The sequence below is a fragment of the Heterodontus francisci genome, chromosome 1 (assembly GCF_036365525.1).
Source record: "Heterodontus francisci isolate sHetFra1 chromosome 1, sHetFra1.hap1, whole genome shotgun sequence".
Classification (NCBI taxonomy): domain Eukaryota; kingdom Metazoa; phylum Chordata; class Chondrichthyes; order Heterodontiformes; family Heterodontidae; genus Heterodontus; species Heterodontus francisci.
The window spans coordinates 80142809-80166048 of NC_090371.1; the positions used below are offsets into that span (position 1 = coordinate 80142809).

The window sequence follows — 23240 nt, forward strand, 5'->3', positions numbered from 1 at the left end:
TTTATATTGTTTATATGTAGAGAAGAGCACAATCACATGGCAGAATGACTTTATATTGTCAATTGTGTTTGGCATTAAAAAGTTACACACACATATATATATATATATATATATATATATATACATGCACACACATACATATATATGTTTTTAAAAACCTGCTCAGCTAAAGGATGCTAAAATCTATAGAATCCAGAGTACGGCCAAGAGACTCCATTTGTTTAAACACTTAACTAGGTGAGTCAATGATCTTAGTCATGCTGACATTGTTGAGACTCAAGAGAAGGTCAGTAGCTTTCTGACAGGAAGGGAGGATATGTCAGAGGGCCAGTCAATCTTGAGCCATTGTGGCATGTCTCGCAGTTGCTGTCACAGAGACCTGAATATAGATCTGCAGCTCATCTGCTTTGACAGGGAAGGCACATGTTGGGAGAGTGTGGGAGTAGACATCAATCAGAAAAATAAACAAGTTAACAAAAGAAGTGTAACGTAACAAAATTTCTGCTCCATCGAGTATAAGGTGGGGGCCAGGGTGCCCGATCAAGAGGGATGAGAAGGCTACAGCCGTAGCCACAAGCAATCCTGTCTGGGGGATACTCTCTCCACAGTGCTGGCCTGACAGCTTTGGCCATTCTTTATTTTTGAATTCTCAGAAGGCTTCAGACAGCGCTTCCATTTTGAGGCACCCTCACGGTTCCTTACCTCCTCAGCAGCGCCCATCTGTCCTGGTGGAGCTGCCAGCCGTCCAAACCTTCGGGCCCTCTGATTGGGCCTCCTGCCTTGGGAACCCGCTCACCATTCTTATTTAGATGGTGAACCTGGAGGCGGCCTCTTAATTAGCCGCCTCCCGTACAATTGTGACACCATGTAGTCAACCGATACCAGAAGGGTTGGGACTCGCTTTTGTTCCTGACAGCAAAGAAATGTTAAAGACGATAAGATTCCACCCTAGGAATCGAACAATTCCAATTACTCGCTCAATTTTAAAGCAAGAGAAAACTAAGAAGCAAAGCATAACCAAAATGTAAAGTAATCCAAAAGTAAACACATTATCATATCTAAAAAAAAGTTAACCGTGAATGCATCTGAACTTGTGATGTAACTTAAGACATGCCATCATTCAGTGCTGGAACTTTCTGGAATCTGTGGCAAACATGACATCATGCTGATCTCTTAGATGCCATCTGTGATAAATGGGAACTTAACAGGTATGCTAATAAATTACAAATTCATTTGTAACTAATTTGCTGCAAATAATGCAGAAACATATCAAATCATAAATGCCTGACTTGTTCTTTAATGTGCTTAGCCAAGCACTGACAACTGATAGACAGGCCTTTGTGTCTCCTGCAGTAATAAGAATAGGAAGAAATGCTTCAGTATGACACTGAATAATTTGTCACAATGAATGGCTCTATTCAGTAGTCAAAGTACTTTTGATGCAGCAGCATACCAAATAAAATGAACAAAGTACAGTCCTGCCAAAAGCTCTGAATTTCTGAGAGCATATTCTAGGCTTATTATCCTCATCCTTTCATCCATAACTTAACCAGAAACATAGAAAAATAGGAGCAGGAGTAGGTCATTCAGTCCTAAATGGCTTACCCCTTATCCTTAGACTGTGACCCCTGGTCCTGGACTCCCCCGCCATCGGGAACATCCTTCCTGCATCTAGTCTGTCCAGTCCTGTTCGAATTTTGTAGGTTTCTATGAGATCCCCTCTCATTCTTCTAAACTCGAGCAAATACAAACCTAATCGACCCAATCTCTCTTCATACGTCAGTCGTGCCATGCCAGGAATCAGTCTGGTGAAACTGTGCTGCACTCCCTCCATAGCAAGAATATCCTTCCTCAGATAAAGGGACCAAAACTGCACACAATACTCCAGATGTGGTCTCACCAAGGCCTTGTATAATTGCAGCAAGACATCCTTGCTGCTGTACTCGAATCCTCTTGCGATGAAGGTCAACATACCATTTGCCTTCTTTACTTCCTGCTGCACCTGCATGCTTGCTTTCAGTGACTGGTGCACAAGGTCACCCAGGTCTCGCTGCACCTCCCCCTTTCCCAATCTATCACCGTTCAGATAATAATCTGCCTTTCTGTTTTTGCCACCAAAGTGGATAACTCACATTTACCCACATTATACTACATCTGCCATGTATTTGCCCACTCACTCAACCTGTCCAAATCACACTGGAGCTTCTCTGCATCCACCTCACAGCTCACACTCCCATCCAGCTTTGTGTCATCTGCAAACTTGGATATATTACATTTAATTCCTTAATCTATATCATTAATATATATATTGTGAATAGCTGGGGTCCTAGCACTGATCCCTGTGGTACCCCACTAGTCATTGACTGCCACTCGGAAAAAGACCCGTTTATTCCTACTCTTTGTTTCCTGTTTGCCAACCAGTTCTCTATCCATGTCAGTACCTTACCTCAATCACATGTGCTTTAATTTTGCATGCTAATCTCTTATGTGGGACCTTATTGAAAGCCTTCTGAAAGTCCAAATATACCAGATCCACTGGTTCTCCCTTATCTATTCTACTAGTTACATCCCTCAAAAAATTTCAGTAGATTTGTCAAGCATGATTTCCCTTTTGTAAATGCATGTTGACTTTGTCCGATCCTGTCATTGTTTTCCAATTGCTCTGCTATTACATCTTTTATAATGGACTGTAGCATTTTCCCCACTAATGATGTCAGGCCAACAGGTCTATAATTCCCTGTTTTCTCTCTACCTCCTTTTTGAAATAGTGGGGTTACATTAGGTTACATTAACTGTTCCAGAGTCTACAGAATTTTGAAAAATGACCAGCAATGCATCTATTATTTCTCGGGCCATTTCCTTACGTACTCTGGGATATAGATTATCAGGCCCTGGGGATTTATCGGCCTTCAATCCCATCAATTTCCCTAATGCCATTTCCCTACTAATAGTGATTTCATACAGTTCCTCCTTCTCACTAGACCCTATGTTCCCCAACTTTTCTGGGAGGTAATTGTGTCCTCCTTTTTGAAGACAGAACTGAAGTATGCATTTAATTGGTCAGCCATTTCTTTGTTCCCCATTATAAATTCCCCCGTTTCTGACTGTAAGGGACCCACATTTGTCTTCACTAATCTTTTTCTCTTCACATATCTATAGAAGCTTTTACAGTCAGTTTTTATGTTCTCTGCAAGCTTATTCTCATACTTTATTTTCCCCTTCTTAATCAATCCCTTTGTCCTCCTTTGCTGAATTTTATACTGCTCCCAATCCTCAGATTTGCTGCTTGTTCTGGCCATTTTGTATTTCTCCTCCTTGGATCTAATACTATCCCTAATTTCTTTTGTAAGACACGGTTAAGCTACCCTTCCTGTTTTATTTTTGCGCCAGACAGGAATGAACAATTGTTGTAATTCATCCATGCGCTCTTTAAATGCTAGCCATTGCCTCTCCACTGTCAACCCTTTAAGTAACGTTCCCCAATCTATCATAGCCAACTCGCGCCTCATATCTTCATAGTTTCCTTTATTTAGATTCAGGACCCTAGTTTCAGAATCAACTCTCTCACTCTCCATCTTAATGAAGAATTCTATCATGTTATGGTCGCTCTTCCCCAAGGGACTCCACACAACAAAATTGTTAACAAATCCTTTCTCATTACACAATACCCAGTCTAGGATGGCCTGTTCTCTACTTGGTTCCTCAATGTATTGATCCAAAAAACCATCTCGTACGCACTCCAGAAATTCCTCCTCTACAGTATTATTGCTAATTTGGTTTACCCAATCTATATGTAGATGGAAGTCACCCATAATTACAGTTGCACCCTTATTGCATGTGTCTCTAGTTTACTGTTTAATGCCATCCTCTACATCACCACTGCTGTTTGGGGGTCTATATACAACCCCCACCAACGTTTTCTGCCCCTTGGTGTTTCTTAGCTCCATCCGAATATCCTTCCTCACTATTGTATTGATTTCCTCTTTTACTAACAATGCTCCTTTCCGTTTTTGCCTGTCCTTCCTAAATATTGAATATCCTTGGGTGTTCAGTTCCCATCCTTGGTCACCCTGCAGCCATGTCTCTGTAATCGCAACTATATAGTATTCATTTACATCTATTTGCCCAGTTAATTCGCCTACCTTATTGTGAATACTCCGCGCATTGGGACACAATGCCTTTAGGCTTGTCTTTTTAACATTCTTAGTCATCTTAGCATTACTTCGCACTATGGCCCTATTTGTTTCTTGCCCTTGATTTCTATGCCTTCAACTTTTGCCTTTTTGTTTCTTGTCTTTCCTTTCTATCCTTGTTTCCCTTCCTCAGTCTCCCTGCTGAGGTTCCCGTCCCCCTGCCATTCTAGTTTAAATCCTCCCCAACAGCACTAGCAACGCCCCTGCGAGGACATTGGTTCTGGTCCTGCCTGGATGTAACCCGTCCTGCTTGTACAGGTCCCACCTTCCCCGAAACTGGTCCCGATGTCCTAGGAACCTAAATCCCTCCCTTCTGCACCATTTCTCCAGCCACACATTCATTTGGTCTATTCTCCTGTTCCTATACTCACATGTGGCACAGGAAGTAATCCTGAGATTACTACCTTTGAGGTCCTGCTTTTTAATTTAGCTCCTAACTCCTTAAATTCATCTTGCAGGACCTCATCCCTTTTTCTACCCAGGCTGTTGGTACCGACATGTACCATGACCACTGGCTGTTCACCCTCCCCCTTCAGAATGTCCTGCATCCGTTCCAAGACATCCTTGACCCTAGCACCAGGGAGACAACATGCCATCCTGGAGTCTCATTTGCGGCCACAGAGACTCCAGTCTGTTCCCCTTACAACTGAATTTCCTGTCACTATGGCTCTCCCAGTCTTTTTCCCTCTCTGCTGTGCAGCAGAGCCATCCATGGTGCCACAAACTTGGCTGTTGCTGCTTTCCCCTGGGAGGCAATCCCCCCCCAACACTGAATTAAGTATTCACATTCATCCCAACTATTCCCTACTTCTTGAAGCATTAACTTAATACATTTTTTGACTGAATAGTATAAAGATGCGAGTGCAGGAAAGTGCCTTGTAGGTTGTAACCTACTGCTGCTCAAGAAAATATTTCTAAGTGTTTCGGGGCAGTATTGCAGAATTTTAATTTATCTTTTGATCCATGTGCGATGCAATTACGAAACTTTTGATTTCACTGAAACATAAAGTTGTAACAGACTTCTATCAACAGTAAGAAGAACAATGTCTTCTGTTTCTCATCTACATGTTACCCCTCTGTGACTATCTTTGATTTTTCACACTGCTTCTCTGACATCCTGTACTGGATGAGCAGAAATTTCCTCCAAGTAAGTATTGGGAAATTCGGAGCCATTGTCTTTGATCCAGGCCTCAAACTCTTCCCTAGCCATCCCTCCTTCTCACTGGCAATTGTCTGAGGCTGAACCAGACTGTTCACAATCTTAGTCCTACATGACCCCGAGATGGTCTTCTAAATACATATACACTGCATCACCAAGACCACCTACTTCCATCTATGTAACATGTCCAACCCTGACCTTCCATAAGCAGAGGGCAAAAGTTTCACTCATCCGAAACTTTGCCGCCCATGTTATAACTGACAACAACTCCCATTCACCCATTTAGCCATTACCGCTGTGCTTCCTGACATATTTTGGTTCCTAGTCCAGCAGCGCCTCAACTTTAAAATTCTCATCCTTGTTTCAAATCATTCCATGGTGTCACCAGTTTGAATCTGGTTATTTTAACTCTGAGAAAATAAGTTATTTTCCAATTGTTTTTCAAAATACTGCTCCACTTGCATGAATTAAATCTAATTTCTTTACATTAGTAGTTGGAAAATATTGATCATGAGATTGATTCTGCACTACGTAGTGCTCATCTATCACTTCATCCCTGCCCCCTAAATTATTTCACCCCATCATCTTCAGCCACCTTGGCCCCACACCTGTGAACACCCTCCATAAACATCTCCACTTCCCTCTTCTCCTTTTGTAGCTTTCTCCACAGCCAGCTTTTCAATCAGGCTTTCAGTCACTATTTCTAAACTCCCCTCCTGTAGTTCATAGATTCCCATGATGTTATATTTTAAATTCTTCTGGGGAGGAATCAGGGTTCATGATAAAGACAAAAGAGACCTAAAAGTTTCCCTTTATTTTAGTTAAAAAATGCTTAATCCTTTAATTTCTCACATAGCTGAGATCCCCCAATGGCTTATCTGGCAAATGTAGTATCCAGTAAGTTACGAACTTATAAGGTTCAGGAATGTGCCAGGTTTGATCCCCAGTTGGTGTTGAATTTGATGATTGGTGACAGTTGGAGGGTTAATACTGCCCTCAACACACTGAGCAAGGAAAATTGTCAGCTTTTTCACTTACAGTTGCTATCCAGTAACAATGTTAGAACATGTGTGTGCATATGTGGACATCCATTGAGAACAGCATCATGCTTGGCAGTAATAGACCCATTGTTTGTCAGCTTGCTGAAACTCATTGTCCAGGTTCCCACATGGAGAATGGTACTTGGGCATGATTGGAAGGTCGCTACACCTGTTGAACCTTACACCGACATGAGTCAATGAGAAAATACATTTTATTGTACATATATCTGACGTGGTAGAAAAGGAGCAGAGAAAGGGACAGGACTTGTTAACAAAAATGCTGAAAAAATGTGAAGTCTTGTAATCATTTTTTAAAAAATAAAGCAATTTCCCATAATTTGGACTATGTAGCTGTGTTTTCCGATCTTACATAAATCACAACAAGCTAAAAATAAAGCTGACTTACAATGAATAACAGACTGGATATGTTTTCTATTGTCTTCTATTTGTTTGTACAGCACTGTTTAACCAGGTCCAAAATCAGCAAGGACAGAGTTCATTAAAGCAAAGGCTGCTACTGTGCAGTTACATAGACTTCCTTTCATCGGCAGCAAACAAAGTACAGATTGTTTTTACATTGATCATTGGAAAATATCATTGGAATATTGGGGCAGAAGTGAATTACATTTTTGAACGTGATCGCATTTATTGGCGGTAGTTTTTTTGCGAGGGAAAAGTACAAATTCTGACATTGTTGCTTTATTAAAGTTGTGTGTATTGTTCGATAACATTTAACTTTTTGACTTTTAAAGTACCTCATGAAAATTGTTACTTAAAGTTTAACTAGAGAAATGAATTTTAATAGGGATTAATGTTCAACTTCGGTACAAAGAAATACTCATCTGGAATGGGAAGAGCTACAATAGACTACAAAGGAACATAAAAGAATGTAGGATTGGAAGTAGAAAGGTAGTTACTCAGCCTTTGCTCCAACCACAACAACAATAACATTTATATAGCACCTTTAATGTAATGTTATGCCAGTGTGCTTTGTTGAATGATTATTTTCTTTAATCCACTGACTGGAGATCTGAATTTGTATTTTTTGTAAGAAAAAAGACATTTTTAAAAAGACATTTAAAAAAATGACTTTGGTAGCAGCTTAGGATGGTCACCTAATTTGCAACACTGTATCCTACATGCAATGCTAGTGAAGAGGGAGATGAAATGTCTGCACATGCCCCAGCAAGAACCAAGACCCAGGAAGTTTAAAGGAACTGCTTGTTCTTCCTTTACAAGAGAGAAATGTTGCAAAATGTTATGATTTGAATCACTGAGTGACTGGCATGTGATAAGCCCTTCCCCATCTGTGGTTTTAAGCTTGTGTTTTCTCTGCAGCAGAGGAGAAGCAACTGGACTTTGACATGAGCAGACCCTAAGTGTGGGTGTCTCTCCCTCTCTCTCTCTCTCTCTCTCCATGCCAGCTTGAAAGATTTCAAATCCTGCCTGTTGACTGACCACCTTTGCATACTCCAGCTACAATCACAAACCCCATTAGAGGAAATCATCTCTTTGCTATCTCCAAGCATCTCACCGAACCAGTCATCTACCTCTTCAAACTAAAAGCCTCAGGACCACCGAATTGAGCTAGAAGCCAGCCGAATCACCAAACTCCACAGACTGTATACCAATCTACCTTTCCCCACTCTGTAACCTATTAGTGTGTGTGTAAACCTCCACTGTGTGTGAGAGTTGGCACGTTGTTTATTTTAATAGGTACAAACTCAAGAGAACTTGTCCGATTGTTATGATCAAAACAAGTAAGTAACAAACACCTACTGAATTGGCCAGTACATCCACTTTAAGAAAGAATTAAACTTGTTGTGGTCAAAGAAAGGAGAGGGAAAAGCCCTTCAACCCCTCCTCACTTGACCGTAATAGTAATAAAATGTCCCAAGATGCTTCAAAGGAACATTATAAAACAAAATATGACACGAGCCACATAAGGAGATACTTGTGCAGATGTCCAAAGGCTTGGTCAATCAGGTAGGATTTAAAGAGTGTCTTAAAGGAGGAAAGAAGGTAGAGAGGTGTAGGGAGGGTATGCCAGAGCTTACAGCTTAGGCAACTGAAGGCGCGGCCACCAGTGGAGCGATTAAAATTGGGGATGTGCAAGAGGCTAGAATTCAATGACCGCAGATATCTTTGAGGGTTTTGGGGCTGGAGGAGATTGCAGAGGTAGGGAAGGGCAAGGCCATGGAGGGATTTGAAAACAAGGATGAGATTTTTGAAATCCAGACGTTGCTTGACTGGGAGCCAATGTAGGTCAATGAGCTCAGGAGTGATAGCGGAACGGGACTTGGTGGCAGCAAAGTTTTGGATTACCTCATTTTTATGGTGGGTAGAATGTGGGAAACAAATTTTTCTTGTAGTCATGGTAAGAAATGCAGATTCTTAAGCAGATTAATTCTTGTACAATCCAAAATCTGCACCTGTAAACATGCTACATATTGGTTATGTTGGTCTTTAGTCATGTTACATTGATCATTGTAGAATATATGACATGCTTAATATGCGCCTCTGACCCAAAACATGGTAAAATACAATGCCAACATTTGATCACATTTATTGACAGGTTCATTTGTAATTTTTACAGGGGTTCTATGGTGGGTGATGGCATAAGCTGCCAAAAATGGCTACATTTACACCATTTCTCCAGGGTTTCTGCAGACAATTCAATGAAGCGGTGGTGTGAGATTGGGAGAACCTTGTGAAAATTCACGTCCAATGAAATTAGAATCTGACCATAAAGTGTTAACATACCCTTTTTACAATATATTTGTCAAGATGTATTTCTGACAAGCAACAACTTTTGGGTGAAGAAGATTTGTATCTGGGTAGAAGTCCCAGATGGAATGTTGCATGTGAGTGATGTGACACATGACTTGTCCATGGATATCTGCTGGCAAAAGTGTGGAGGAGCAGGCACCACTGATCTCTGCTCCTGATAATGCTGGAGTATCTGGAGCCAGGGCATATGTTGGGTGGGAATCTGGGCCAGTAACAGTGCATACTGGAAACCAACTGCAGGAGAAGGTGTAGGACAAGCAGTGCTGGCGAGTGATTCATTGAACCATTTTGGCACCACCAGCTCAGAAAATATTTAACTTTCTGCCCAACTGACCCCCTTTATCACTTCCTTTTCATCCCTATGTCTAGGTTACTGCATGTTAAAGAGACTGGGGCTGATGATGTTGTGAGTTTTGTAAATCCTTTCCATGCTGTTTCTGGTCATAGGTCATTTTTGGAGAGAAGTTCTACCTGTGCCAGACCCTATTAGGTATCGGCTGCAGTCATCTAAAAATTCCCATCTCCATCAGACTTCCTGCACCTGGCTCCCATGGAGTCCACCATTAACCTTAAAGATTATTAGGCCCTGAATCTTTGGCAGAATTAAAGATTATAGGATAATGTTCTGGTACTTGTTCAGTTCAAAGATCTTTGAATCATCATTATCAAACATCTATGATCAACAACACAATAGTAGGAATGAATGTGTAGCATACCAGTGAGCAGATGTTTACCCATCATTCGAGTACTTGTTAATTCAATTTGCAGCTGGCACAAAATTCCAGTACCCTGACTAATTTCCGGAGCTATCAATCTGGGCTCATTAACCTTCAATCTGAAATTAGGTAAAGCAATATGGCTTTTGTTTTAACTATTTCAAACCTGTATGAAATAACAACAGAATTTTCTCTGCATTGTTGCAGTATTTCCTATAAGTCAAGAATTCATTATTCTCAGTTCACCCAATTTAGAAACTGGCTTATCCAAAGCAAGTTGGCCATTGGAATGAACATGAACACTTGCCAGATCACCACAATCAATACTTACTATATAAACAAGACATATTACAATTCTATTCTAACAATGCTCACCTGTCTCTGCGTATTGTCAGTGCTATCATTTTAGCGACAACACTAAATGTATTTACTTTCATATTTAACCACTGGTCATTTTTTGCCCAGTTTTGAAAAAAAGAAAAACAATTGCAGTTTTAGGGGGGAATTGTATGCTGTCCCTGCAGCAGGTTTGGAGGTGGGGAGAGCATAAAATCGGGTGGGATAGTGGCAGGGAGAGTTCCCACTACCTTCCCACATCTTCCAAAATATAGTCCAGGGCACAGGCCTTCCCACTCTGCTGTCAATTGAGGCCCTTAACTGGGTAATTAATCCCCAATCCAGTCGCCGCAATTAGCCATGCAGCGGGCGGCCCTGTCGCCACACGAAAAACCATGCGGGCCGCTTTCTGGCTCCGGCAGGAGGTGTCCCTCTCATTAAAAGGCACAGTTCCTGAACGAGGGACCTGGCATCAAGAAGGGATGGGGGGGCTGAGAGCCGCCCCTCTGCCCTTGCTACCGACTCCCCTACAGCACCCTCACCCACGACCCCCACCCTGCAAGACCCCTCCTGCCCTGACCTATCTGTGGCTTGTGTCCAACACTGTTCCTGCACCTCAGGTAGGTTTTCCTCCGGCAGCAGCCACTGCCTCCAATGTGGCACTGCTCAGTGGAAGAGCTACAGTCCTCTGATTGGCCGCCAGCAGCTCTCCAAGGGTGGGACTTCCAGTGCCAGGGTCCTTGATCCCGTGGAAGGCCTGCCGCTGTCCATTTAATTGCCTGATTAGCACTACATTAAGCAGGCCTTCCGGAAGAAGAGGCGACGTGAGGTTCTCGTGTCGCTTTTTTTGGATGCCAAGATCCCCCAGCATAAAATCCCGGCCTTAATGTACAGATGCTAGTTGTGCATGCTAGTTCCAATAATAGCATGCGATGAGCAGCCTAACCAACAGCCCTTAAAACTGCTCAGGTAAAAGCAAGTTTATTTTAACTTTAGTGGGGCCAGGAGAAGCACCTACTGGCCTGCTACCAACCTATTCTCACCACCCACCAAGCCCTCAGCCCCCCACTCAAGGTATCCGCTCACCTCCCAACAGGTTCTCCCTGATAGCCAGCTCCAAGCCAGCAGATTTTCCAACATCAGAAATTGCAGAGCTACAGTGGAGTACCCATTTAACATCCACAGCTCGCCGATCAAATTCAAACAAGGCCCAACTTTGTGTCTGTTTTGGGCCGAGGTTGAAATTCCCTATCCCCATGCATCATCAGACTTTGGAATGATAACTTTCAGTTACTACCCATGTAGCTAAATCCGATATTAATTAGGCCTCAGAGAGAGGAACTAAATTTCCACCTGCCCCATCTCATGATAAAATTCTCTCCTGTTGACTGGTATGAAACAACATTGGTTTTGAATCCCTAGCATCGGGAGTAGTCCTGGCTTGTCACTGCTCAGCTAAATGGAATAAGGTGTTGAGGAGGAACTAAGAGGACAAAGGTTGTATTTGCACAAGATTATGACTTATAAATTTTCTCATGCAGTGGCGCAACATGAGCGATATTGGTTCAGTTGCCCGCTGCATTGCATTGACTGCGGTGGAACTGGCGATAAGGCGCTGCGTATAACCAGCTGCCAATCGAATATCGCCACCGACCAAAACAAATTTCTACCCTCCTATTACTTGATTACACACTTCTATATTTTTCTTCTTACTTGATAGACACAAGCTAAAGAAAAACACAATATTGTAGAAAGCGGTAAAAATTAAAAGTTATGTATTTTCTTCTGTCAGATAATACCAAAGAGGCCTCAGTTGGATTTGGCATGAAATTGCACAAATGTGGAGACCATGTCAAAGGAATGTGCAAAATATCTTTGTAGACATTAGACATAATTGCTAAGACCCAGACTTATTGTACAGTGGCTTCCATGCTGGCCATTCTTCTATGCGATTTGTGATTAGAATTGGCATTACAAGCAACCAGGGAATTACAACTATTCAATCGATTTCCAAGATTGAGAGACTTTTACTTAAAACAGAATGCATTTTCTCAGGCTATATTATAAAAACATTGGAAAATAGCCTGACTTCACCAATTTAAAAAAAAAACCTGCCTCAATGCCATTAAAATAATTCTTGGATTCTTTGTTACTCTGTATTTTCAGACTAAGCTCTGTGCTTCCTTTTCAACATGTTATTGATCCTCTCCGGTTTTTGACTGGTGTTTTAAGGGTAGATGTCATTGAAATGATACTCGCATGAGCCATAATCCTGACTGCCTTGCTTCTGACATGTCTCTTATTGTCAATTGATTTCTTTTTAAATAATTTATTTTAGCAATAGATGGCTGAAGTTGAGGGTTGTGAATCTTTGGAATTTTCTACCCCAGAGAGTTATGGATGCTCCATCGTTGAATATATTTAAGGCTGGGATAGACAGATTTTTGGTCTCTCTGGGAAACAAGGGATTTGGGGAGCGGCCAGGAAAGTGGAGTCGAAGTCCAAGGTCAGCCATGACCATATTGAATGGCGGGGCAGGCTTGATAGGGTATGTGGTCTACTCCTGTTCCTATTTCTTATGTTCTTAATTTACTGTTTCTAAGGCTAAAAGTACCTTGTTTTCTCATTGGCGTTCCTTCTTTAACATCTTTTGCCTCCATATATGCTGCATCTGAGAAGTGGGCCAACTTAGTTCAGTTTACAAACTTCTCCGTGAAAACTGGCAATGAAATTTCATGACAAAGTGAAAGAAGGAACCCTTGTAGGAGATCAAGAATGTTTTTCTCCACTTTTCACTCCCCCTTAGGTATACATCATAAGATCAGAAGATAATTAAGGATGAGAAAGGCTATTCGTACCATTGTAATTGATCAGTCCAGGGAGATCCTAATTCCTTACTCCTCCCATTGTATGGTATAATTATTAAATTATTCTAAAGATTTTTGCCATGACTGTCTGATTATCACATAAGAAAAAAAGTCCTTTTAACAGTCCAAACGTTAACCTTTACTGGTTTGAAAATGTTCTCCCTTGCTCTATTCCCACAGTTTAACTTAACATAATATTTTGGGTTAACTTTTTTATAGCCTTTTAAGTCTTATATGCTTCCATAAGGTCATCTGTCAGGCATCTCCTTTCCAGATTGAAAAGCCAGAGCTACGCTCATCTTTCCTCATAGCTCAGACCACTGACACTAGGGGTCAGCCTTGTGACTTTTACCTGCACAGTCTCCAGTGATGGATAGGAATGTAGGAATTGGAGAAGGCCATTCAGCCACCCGACCCTGTTCCACTATTCACCTAGATTATGACTGATCTGTACCTCAACTACATTCTTTGATATCCCTTGATACCCTTACCTAACAAAAATCTATCTATCTCATCTTGAAAATTTAAATTAACCCAGCATCCATTGCCTTTTGAGGGAGCAAGTTCCAGATTTCCACTAATCTTGGTGTGAGAAAGTATTTCCTGATTTCACTCCTATATGATCTAATTAAAGATTATGCCTCATGTTCTGGACTTCCCACCGGAGAAAATAACATATATCGATCACCTTTATCATTTTAAAGACTGCAAATTAGATCACCACACAGTCTTGTAAACTCGAGGAAATACAAACAAACTTCATGCAACTTGTCCTCATAATAGAACCCTTAAGTCCCGGTATCATTCTGGTGAATTTGTGCAATACCCTTCCCAAGTCTAATATATCGTTCCAGAAGTTCTGTGCCTAAAACTGAACACAGTTATCCAGATGTAGTCTGACCAAGGCTCTGCACAACTAAAATGTCATTCCTCACTTTTATATTTAATCCCTCTTGAGATAAAGGCCAACATTTCACCAGCCTTATTGATTATCTCTTGCCCTTAGTCTCCCTTGTTTCTTGATGACTCAAGCTGGGTTCAATATTTCAAGGTGTGATCTGATCAGAGCACTGCACAGACTGATCATTACATCCCTGACTTATGTTCTACTGCTTTAGTTAGGTAATTTAGCATTCCATTGACTTTTAGGGCACGGTTTAGCATTGATCTCTTCCAGCTTCACCCTCTAGCTATTTCAACACCTTTCATGGAGTATGCATGCTGCCTGTTTTCCTTCCTATATGTAGCACTGTTGTGTTAAATTTCATCTGCCTGCTTTTGTCTTAACTCATTCTGCAGTTTTTAGCTGCCTCAGTGATTCCGCTAAGTAAATTAGAAAGGCATCAAATAGTCCCGTTGAGGTCTGAATAAGCAGTGTTTAAAAAGAGCTTTGATGCTTGAAAGAAAATCTTCAAAGCATTGATTATAAGATCCTGTGTACAATAGTTGTCTAAAAGACTGAGAAAGACTGACTTATTGATCTCATGCAAAAAACCCAATATGTTAAAAGATTGTTTACATTTTAGGAATAGATGATAGGATAATATGTACCATCACAATAGCATAGGTAACATATACTAAATTTAGAAATTGATCCTAATATTACAACATAGCTGCTTATATGATATATTAATATGAGGCATACAACTGGAAATTATCAATGCTGTTCCTTTGTAAATTCATTATACTCTTTTTTATTCTTTCATGGGGGGAAAAAGGGAGCATTACCAATTTACAAAGGAACCCTACTGATAATTTCCTGCCATGTCAAATGTTTCTCTGTGTTACTTTAATACAGTCATTAATTTATTTAAAGGGGAGGATCAGATTTTCTATTCGACAGTTGAAATTCAGAAATTGTTTTAACCTGGGATGAGAAACATTTAGGCAGGGGTCAAGTGGGTGGCAAACATTCCTGATATTGGGGGCGCATGAGGCCCGGGAGATTTTGGGGGTAATTTTAACCTAACTTTCCTGTTGGGGAAGTGAGCAGATCAATCACTTCTTTTACACACTGCCCAATGTTGATTTCCATTGACTTCAAATTAGTTTTAAATGGGCAACTGATCTGACCGCATCACTTTCCATCAGGCGAGTTAGGTTACAATTACTCCCTTTAACTCCCGGGCCTTATCTGTATACCCAAGTCAGTCTGCAACCCGAAAACGGCAGCCAGGTGTAAGCACAATGTCTGGGGCATGAGGCCACCATCGAGGACTGAAGGAATGGCATGTTGTCGGGAGAGGGTTGGGTAAGCCCTTGCAATCGGTAGTGGGGGAAACCTGGAGCCCGGAAGGCCTAAACCTTCCTTGTGGGGTCCACAGAATTGCTGCTCCTCCTGGTCCCACAGTTAAAACAGGTCAAAAGACTTGCCTGTTTGGGGTTCTTTTGACCCCAGCTTCTCTTCTACAAGCATGGCCTGCTGGTTAAAACAACAGTCGAGCCCTGATGACATTATTCGAGCCAGATTGAAATATATTAAGAAGGACCCCTACAGTAAAGGCCAGCTACCTGACCCGAACCCAATGGGACCTGACGACATGTGCCAGGTTCGGGTCGGGTTGCTCTTCCGGGTCTGGCACTCGTGTCGGGTCGGACCGGGTCCGGGTCGGGCCGGGTCCAGGTCGGACATACACAGTATTAATTGGACTTGAAAGGTTGTTTAAAAAGACAAAGATTAGAGCCACGAAGTCAGTAATTGTTTGGTCACGAGTTAAACCCATGGAGTTGTGCCCAGACAGGATGTGCCACACTGTACCAGTATTGCTTAAAATAAACACAGCAATTGCCCGAAGGCTCAAAAAATACATTACCTAGACTCCTGCTGTACAGGTCGAAATACTTACTGTCTACAACATACAGTACAGTACTAGACTAGAGTCCTGACAGTGATCATTTTATATTTTTTATATAAATACTGTATATTTTATAATAATTAATCACTCAGGACCTTCCTGGTCTCTGCATCTCAGTTGCTCACTGGATAAACTTGCAGCAAGTATTTCAACCGGTAAAGCAGGAATCTAAAAAGTGAAAAACGGATTCGGAATCGGAAGGTAGGTAAAGTGAACATTCTGGTGGTCAGGTCGGGCTCAGGTCGGATGTGGGAAAAAAATGGAAGGACTCAGGCCTGGTCGGGCTCGGGTCTGATGTGGTTCTGTCGGGTTCGGGTCAGGTTTTTTCCTCCTGACCTGAGCAGGCCTTTACCCTACAGTTTCCAGCAGGCATCCATCATGCCTAGTCAGAAGAAGAAGGTAAAATCAGAACTTGCAGGACCTTGGTGAGATCCCATGGGCAATTCACCCGCCCAGTTACTGCCAAGGGTACAAGGTTAAATTTGACCTTTGGACTCACATATCCAATTTATCATGATTTTAATATATAATTTTCTCTCTCTATGTAGCCTGCTCATTGCCTGAGGGTTGCCAATCATGGCATTTGCCATGATATCACAATATTTGCCATGATATCACGATGGGGCAAGGTGAGGAGGCAGGCCCCAAGAACTACTGCAGCTGATACAGGGTTTGAAGTCACACTGTTGATGTTATTCTACACCACACAGTAGCCAGCTGAGCTAACCGACCGTCCCAATGTATCATTCATGGTGGTAAAATGAGTAGTAATATTCTACTTTATAGAGGCAATTTAATGCCATTTATAAAAAGAGGATCATGCAATTTAATCACTGCCACTGGAGACTAGGGTTGATTCTAACTTTTTGGCAGCCAACCGACAGAGTACATGGTGACCTGCCCATTCTCGCAGCAAAGGGGCCACAGCCTTTTAAGGCCCGGTTCTCATTTAGATAGATCTCATGAGCTAAGGGTGCCAAATGGGCATCCTGATACAGAATGCTGGATCCAGGCCTACGTAGTATCGGTGGGTCAAAGATTGCAGTGTCGGCAACTAGGTAAGTCCAAGGGCAGAGGGGAGTCATGATCGCAGGGAGGGGCAGCGACCTGGTTAATTCTGTGGAACCTGAAGTTATGTTCCGGCTGCTCCTGGCCCCACAAAAATAATCAAATTTACCAGTTAAGGGTTACTTCAGCTTTATCGCCAATGAAACTAGTCAACACGCATGATGCACATTTTTATCCAAACATGGCAATCGCTGCCCTATCAAAGTCATTGAAGTTCATGGAAAATTAATTCGGACCACTTGTGAAATGAGAGGAAACTTTGATCTCGTCAGTTTCCCAAAGGATGGTTTAGGTTAAAATGTCCTCCTAGGTATTTATCTGTTTTTTTGTTCTTTCATGGGATGTGAGGATCGCTGGCAAGGCCAGCATTTGTTGCCCATCCCTAATTGCCCTTGTCAACTGAGGGGCTTGCTAGGCCATTTCAGATGGCAGTTAAGAGTCGACCACATTGCTGTTGAGAAGGTGGTGATGAGCTGCCTTCTTGAACCGCTGCAGTCCATGTGGTGTAGGTACACCCACAGTGCTATTAGGAAGGGATTTGCATGTTTTTGACCCATTGACAGTGAAGGAAAGGTGAAATAGTTCCAAGTCAGGATGGTATGTGGTTTGGAGGGGAGCTTGCAGGTGGTGGTTTTTTCAGCCCATCTGCTGCCCTTGTCCTTCTAGGTGGTAGAGGTCGCAGGTTTGGAAAGTGCTGTCGAAGGAGACGTGGCAAGTCACTGCAGTGCAACTTGTATAGGGTACACACTGCCCAGCTCTAAACCTTTTCTAGAGTCTCTTGCCAGAATTTTGTGAATCCCCTCGGGACTAGAACTGAGATGAGGGGCCCATAAAATAGCAACGGAAGGTGGTGGATGGAGTGCCCATCACCTTCCCATCGCCATTCGATTAATAGCCACTTAAAGGCCTCTTCCTGACACTGCTGGTATTCTCCCAGTGATAGGGGTGGGCCTCCACCACTTGGGGAGGTCGCCCAGTAAAACCAGGTGGCCTCCCTGTGGGCTTGGGAGAGTGGTGGCCTCCTCCATGGGCAATCTGTGGTCCATGGAAGGCCCCCGGCGGCAAAGGCCCCCCCCCCCCGCCCTCAACAACCACCCTACCACCCTCACCGGGGCCTGCTGGACTGGCCTTGGTGACCCCGCCACACTTAGCTGGGGCCCGGGGCTTCAGCAATGGGCCTGGTTCCGGGCCTTTTGTTGTACTGCCTGTGGCCACCAATTCCAGTGGCACTGATGATACCACTAAGCTGCTGGCCCTCTTATTATTTATTTAATTGCCTGAATGCCATTAAATAGAGCCGGGGTGGGGGACCTCCAAAGGACCGAGGCGAGGTTCCCTTCGCCTTTTAGGCCCAACGTCAGGACTCTCACTGGCTCCACAAAATTTAGCCCTCTATATCTTCCACCATGTGATGGGAGATTCTACTTGTAAATTTTACCTATGATTATTTACCAAGACATGCAATGAAATTATTTAAGTGCCCAACATAATGCAAATTATACATTATTCATTAAGAGTGGGATTTATTTTTTATTCATCCATGGGATGTTGGTGTCGCTGGCTAGACCAGCATTTATTGCCCATCCCTAATTTCCCTTGAGAAGGTGGTGTTGAGCTGCTTTCTTGAACCGCTGCTGTCCGTGTGGGGTAGGTACAACTACAGTGCTGTTAGGAGGGGAGTTGCAGGATTTTGACCCAGCGACAGTGAAGGAACGGCGATCTTATTCCAGTGCCTAGGTTGATGCCGGGTGGCCCGTCTGGTTTCATTCCTTTTCTTAGACTTTGCAGTGGCTTGTTAGGCCATTTCAGAGGGCAGTTATGAATCAACCACATTGCTGTGGGTCTACAGTCACATGTAGGTCGACCAGATAAGGACAGCTGATTTCCTTCCCGAAAGGACATTAGTGAACCTGATGGGTTTTTACAACAATCGACAATGATTTCATGGTCACCATTAGACTAGTTTTTAATTCCAGATTTTTATTAATTGTATCAAATTTTACCATCTGCTTGGTGGGATTCGAACCCATGTCCCCAGAGCATTAGCCTAGCCCTCTGGATTACTATTCCAGTGACAAGAGGAAAAAACATCCTCACAGGCAATAGACTGTGATCTTAAAGGGAGAGGCGAGGTTAACAGATTCATCTCAGCTGCAGGCAGCTTTACTCAAGGCAACACCTTTACTCCCGTTAGCTGATGTTTATCAAGATGTAAACCCTCTCCTATTTGTTGAATTATAATAATACATGCTGGGAGAGAATTTGGTTCTCATCATACTCGGGGAGAAAATAGGCATTGGGAGGAGCAATTTCACGGCGCGACCTCCCATATACTTCTTCCACTCCTTCCCAGAAGTGTGACCTTTGCCAAATCTGTAGCTAGTTACTTCCCAGAGCTTGTGTTGCCTGCCTGAAACAGGTGCCAGGCTGCTTGAATTTGATAATTGGAGTCTAACACCTGGTTTAGGATCTCTTTCCCAAATTCAGCAAGAACTGAGCCATACATCACAGAATCACAGAATAATACAGTGCAGAAGAGGCCCTTTGGCCCATCGAGTCTGCACCGATGCATTAAAGACACCTGACCTGTCTACCTAATCCCATTTGCCAGCACTTGACCCATAGCCTTGAATGTTATGATGTGCCAAGTGCTCATCCAGGTACTTTTTAAAGGACGTGAGGCCCTGCTCTACATGCTGTAATCACTTTTTCTGGGAATACACTGGACATAGCCAATGATCTTTTAAGCAATCTCAGGTGTCCACTGATGAACAGGTAAGCTGTTTCCAACTCCACAGCAGCACAGCAAGTCACTGCCAGCCCATACATACCCCACTACCATTATGCACCCACCCCTCCACCCAACTCAAGAATCTCCTTGTGGGCTGGCTCAGTATCCGAAGTGGACAATTAGGAGAAAGCTGAGACCGATGAGCTGAATCATGATGCTTGATTGCCGTCCACCATTCACCACTATTATGTAGTTGAGGTCCGTCCGAATTTCCTGCAAGGCTTAGGCCTTCATCTTCAGACAAGTATAGCAGGGGCAGCACTCACATCGCACTGTAAACTAATGAGCTGGCGAGGGGAATTAAATTGACCCTATTAAATTGGGAAAAGTAATGATTCAAGTATTCGAAACTGCTGAGTGGCATCTAACTTTACTGCAGTGTACAAATTCTTGAAATAAAGTTCTTGGCCATTAAACAGTGAAAGACAAAATAAAAGCTGACAAGGGTAACTTTTGATGTATTATATTGTGATCAAACCTATTTCAGGAACAACTGTAACACAACGAATCCAGCTTTAAAATGGTTCAGAAGACAGGACAGAACTCTGAACTTTCATTTGCAAATGTTTATTTTATTCAATCTCATAAAGCCTGCATTTATTTCCCACTATTCTATTTGCTGAAACTGATTGTGTCTTCTGCAGGTGAACATGTTTGTTGAGGGGTTCCATGATGCCATTTTGCTTTATGCAAAAGCACTCCAAGAAGTCCTGAAGCGAGGATACAGCAAAACCAATGGATCAAAAATTGTACAGAAGATGTGGAATACAACCTTCGAAGGTAATGTAATACCCAATTATAAGAACTTCTATCTCAATGTAAAGTGATACGTGATTCTAAAGCCATCACATTCTGTTTTTTAAAGCAAAACATCTCTGAATACAAACCTTGGTAGAAACCACTTCATGATCTGTCAGTGAAATATGTAATTTAAGGCAAATATCCTAACAGTGAGCTCTATAGAAATCAGAACTAAAATGGTTTGAATTTGGTTCAGTAATAATGAGCATCGGAATAATTTCTGAATCAAATTAAATCAGGCCAATTCAAATCTGTTCAGATTTTCATTCGAGAATGTGCATTTTTTCTGCTATTCTGCTTTTCCAAGGAATGTGTTGGATACTGTTGCGGGGGACGACTTACCAGGGGTAAACAATGGGGTACAGGTCTCAGGCACAGAGTCTGTCCCTGTTGCTCAGAAGGGAAGGGGGAAGAGGAGCAGAGCATTAGTCATTGGGGACTCCATAGTTAGGGGAACAGATAGGAGGTTCTGTGGGAACGAGAGAGACTCATGGTTGGTGTGTTGCCTCCCAGGTGCCAGGGTTCGTGATGTCTCGGATCGTGTTTTTGGGATCCTTAAGGGGGAGGGGGAGCAGCCCCAAGTCGTGGACCACAGAGGCACCAACGACATAGGTAGGAAGAGAGATGGGGATTTAAGGCAGAAATTCAGGGAGCCAGGGTGGAAGCTTAGAGCGAGAACAAACAGAGTTGTTATCTCTGGGTTGTTGCCCGTGCCACGTGATAGCGAAGCGAGGAATAGGGAGAGAGAGGAGTTGAACACGTGGCTGCAGGGATGGTGTAGGAGGGAGGGTTTTGGTTTCCTGGATAATTGGGGCTCTTTCTGGGGTAATTGGGACCTCGACAAACAGGATGGTCTTCACCTGAACCAGAGGGGTACCAATATCCTGGGGGGGAGATTTGCTAGTGCTCTTCGGGGGGGTTTAAACTAATTCAGCAGGGGAATGGGAACCTAAATTGTAGTTCCAGTGTACAGGATGTTGAGAGTAGTGAGGTCAGGGATAAGGTTACAAGGACGCAAGAGGGCACTGGCAAGCAAGAACTTGGTTTAAAGTGTGTCTACTTCAACGCCAGGAGCATCCGGAATAAGGTGGGTGAGCTTGCAGCATGGGTTGGTACCTGGGATCTCGATGTAGTGGCCATTTCGGAGACATGGGTAGAGCAGGGGCAGGAATGGATGTTGCAGGTTCCGGGATTTAGATGTTTCAGTAAGAACAGAGAAGATGGTAAAAGAGTGGGGGGGGGGGGTTGTGTGGCATTGTTAATCAAGGAGAGTATTACAGCGGCAAAAAGGACGTTTGAGGACTCCTCTACTGAGGTAGTATGGGCCGAGGTTAGAAACAGGAGAGGAGAGGTCACCCTGTTGGGAGTCTTCTATAGACCTCCGAATAGTTCCAGAGATGTAGAGGAAAGGATAGCGAAGATGATTCTCGACAGGGGCGAGAGCAACAGGGTAGTTGTTATGGGGGACTTTAACTTTCCAAATATTGACTGGAAATACTATGGTTCGAGTACTTTAGATGGGTCAGTTTTTGTCCAGTGTGTGCAGGAGGGTTTTCTGACACAGTATGTAGAAAGGCCAACCAGGGGTGATGCCACATTGGATTTGGTACTGGGAAATGAACCCGGCCAGGTGTTAGATTTAGATGTAGGTGAGCACTTTGGTGATAGTGATCACAATTCGGTTAGGTTTACCTTAGCGATGGGCAGGGACAGGTATATACCGCAGGGCAAGAATTATAGCTGGGGGAAAGGAAATTATGATGCGATTAGGCAAGATTTAGGATGCGTAGGATGGGGAAGGAAACTGCAGGGGATGGGCACAATCGAAATGTGGAGCTTATTCAAGGAGCAGCTACTGCGTGTCCTTGATAAGTATGTACCTGTCAGGCAGGGAGGAAGTTGTCGAGCGAGGGAGCCGTGGTTTACTAAAGAAGTTGAAGCGCTTGTCAAGAGGAAGAAGAAGGCTTATGTTAGGATGAGACGTGAAGGCTCAGTTAGGGCGCTTGAGAGTTACAAGCTAGCCAGGAAGGATCTAAAGGGAGAGCTAAGAAGAGCAAGGAGAGGACACGAGAAGTAATTGGCGGATAGGATCAGGGAAAACCCTAAGGCTTTCTATAGGTATATCAGGAATAAAAGAATGACTAGAGTTAGATTAGGGCCAATCAAGGATAGTAGTGGGAAGTTGTGTGTGGAATCAGAGGAGATAGGGGAAGCGTTAAATGAATATTTTTTGTCAGTATTTACAGTAGAGTAAGAAAATGTTGTCGAGGAGAATACTGAGATACAGACTACTAGGCTAGATGGGATTGAGGTTCACAAGGAGGAGGTGTTAGCAATTTTGGAAAGTGTGAAAATAGATAAGTCCCCTGGGCAAGATGGGATTTATCCTAGGATTCTCTGGGAAGCCAGGGAGGAGATTGCAGAGCCTTTGTCCTTGATCTTTATGTCGTCATTGTCGACAGGAATAGTGCCGGAAGACTGGAGGATAGCAAATGTTGTCCCCTTGTTCAAGAAGGGGAGTAGAGACAGCCCTGGTAATTATAGACCTGTGAGCTTTACTTCGGTTGTGGGTAAAATGTTGGAAAAGGTTATAAGAGACAGGATTTATAATCATCTTGAAAAGA

General features: G+C 42.9%; 1 protein-coding gene across 6 annotated transcripts in view; it reads left to right on the top strand.

The window, feature by feature from the left end:
* npr3 (natriuretic peptide receptor 3) overlaps positions 1–23240 on the top strand; it is a 125679-nt gene that overhangs the window by 69612 nt on the left and 32827 nt on the right. For all 6 annotated transcript variants that reach the window (XM_068032516.1, XM_068032524.1, XM_068032533.1 and 3 more), the window contains exon 4: positions 20460–20595. In XM_068032516.1, coding sequence (XP_067888617.1) covers positions 20460–20595 — 136 coding nt within the window. The remainder of the gene's footprint in view (positions 1–20459; positions 20596–23240) is intronic.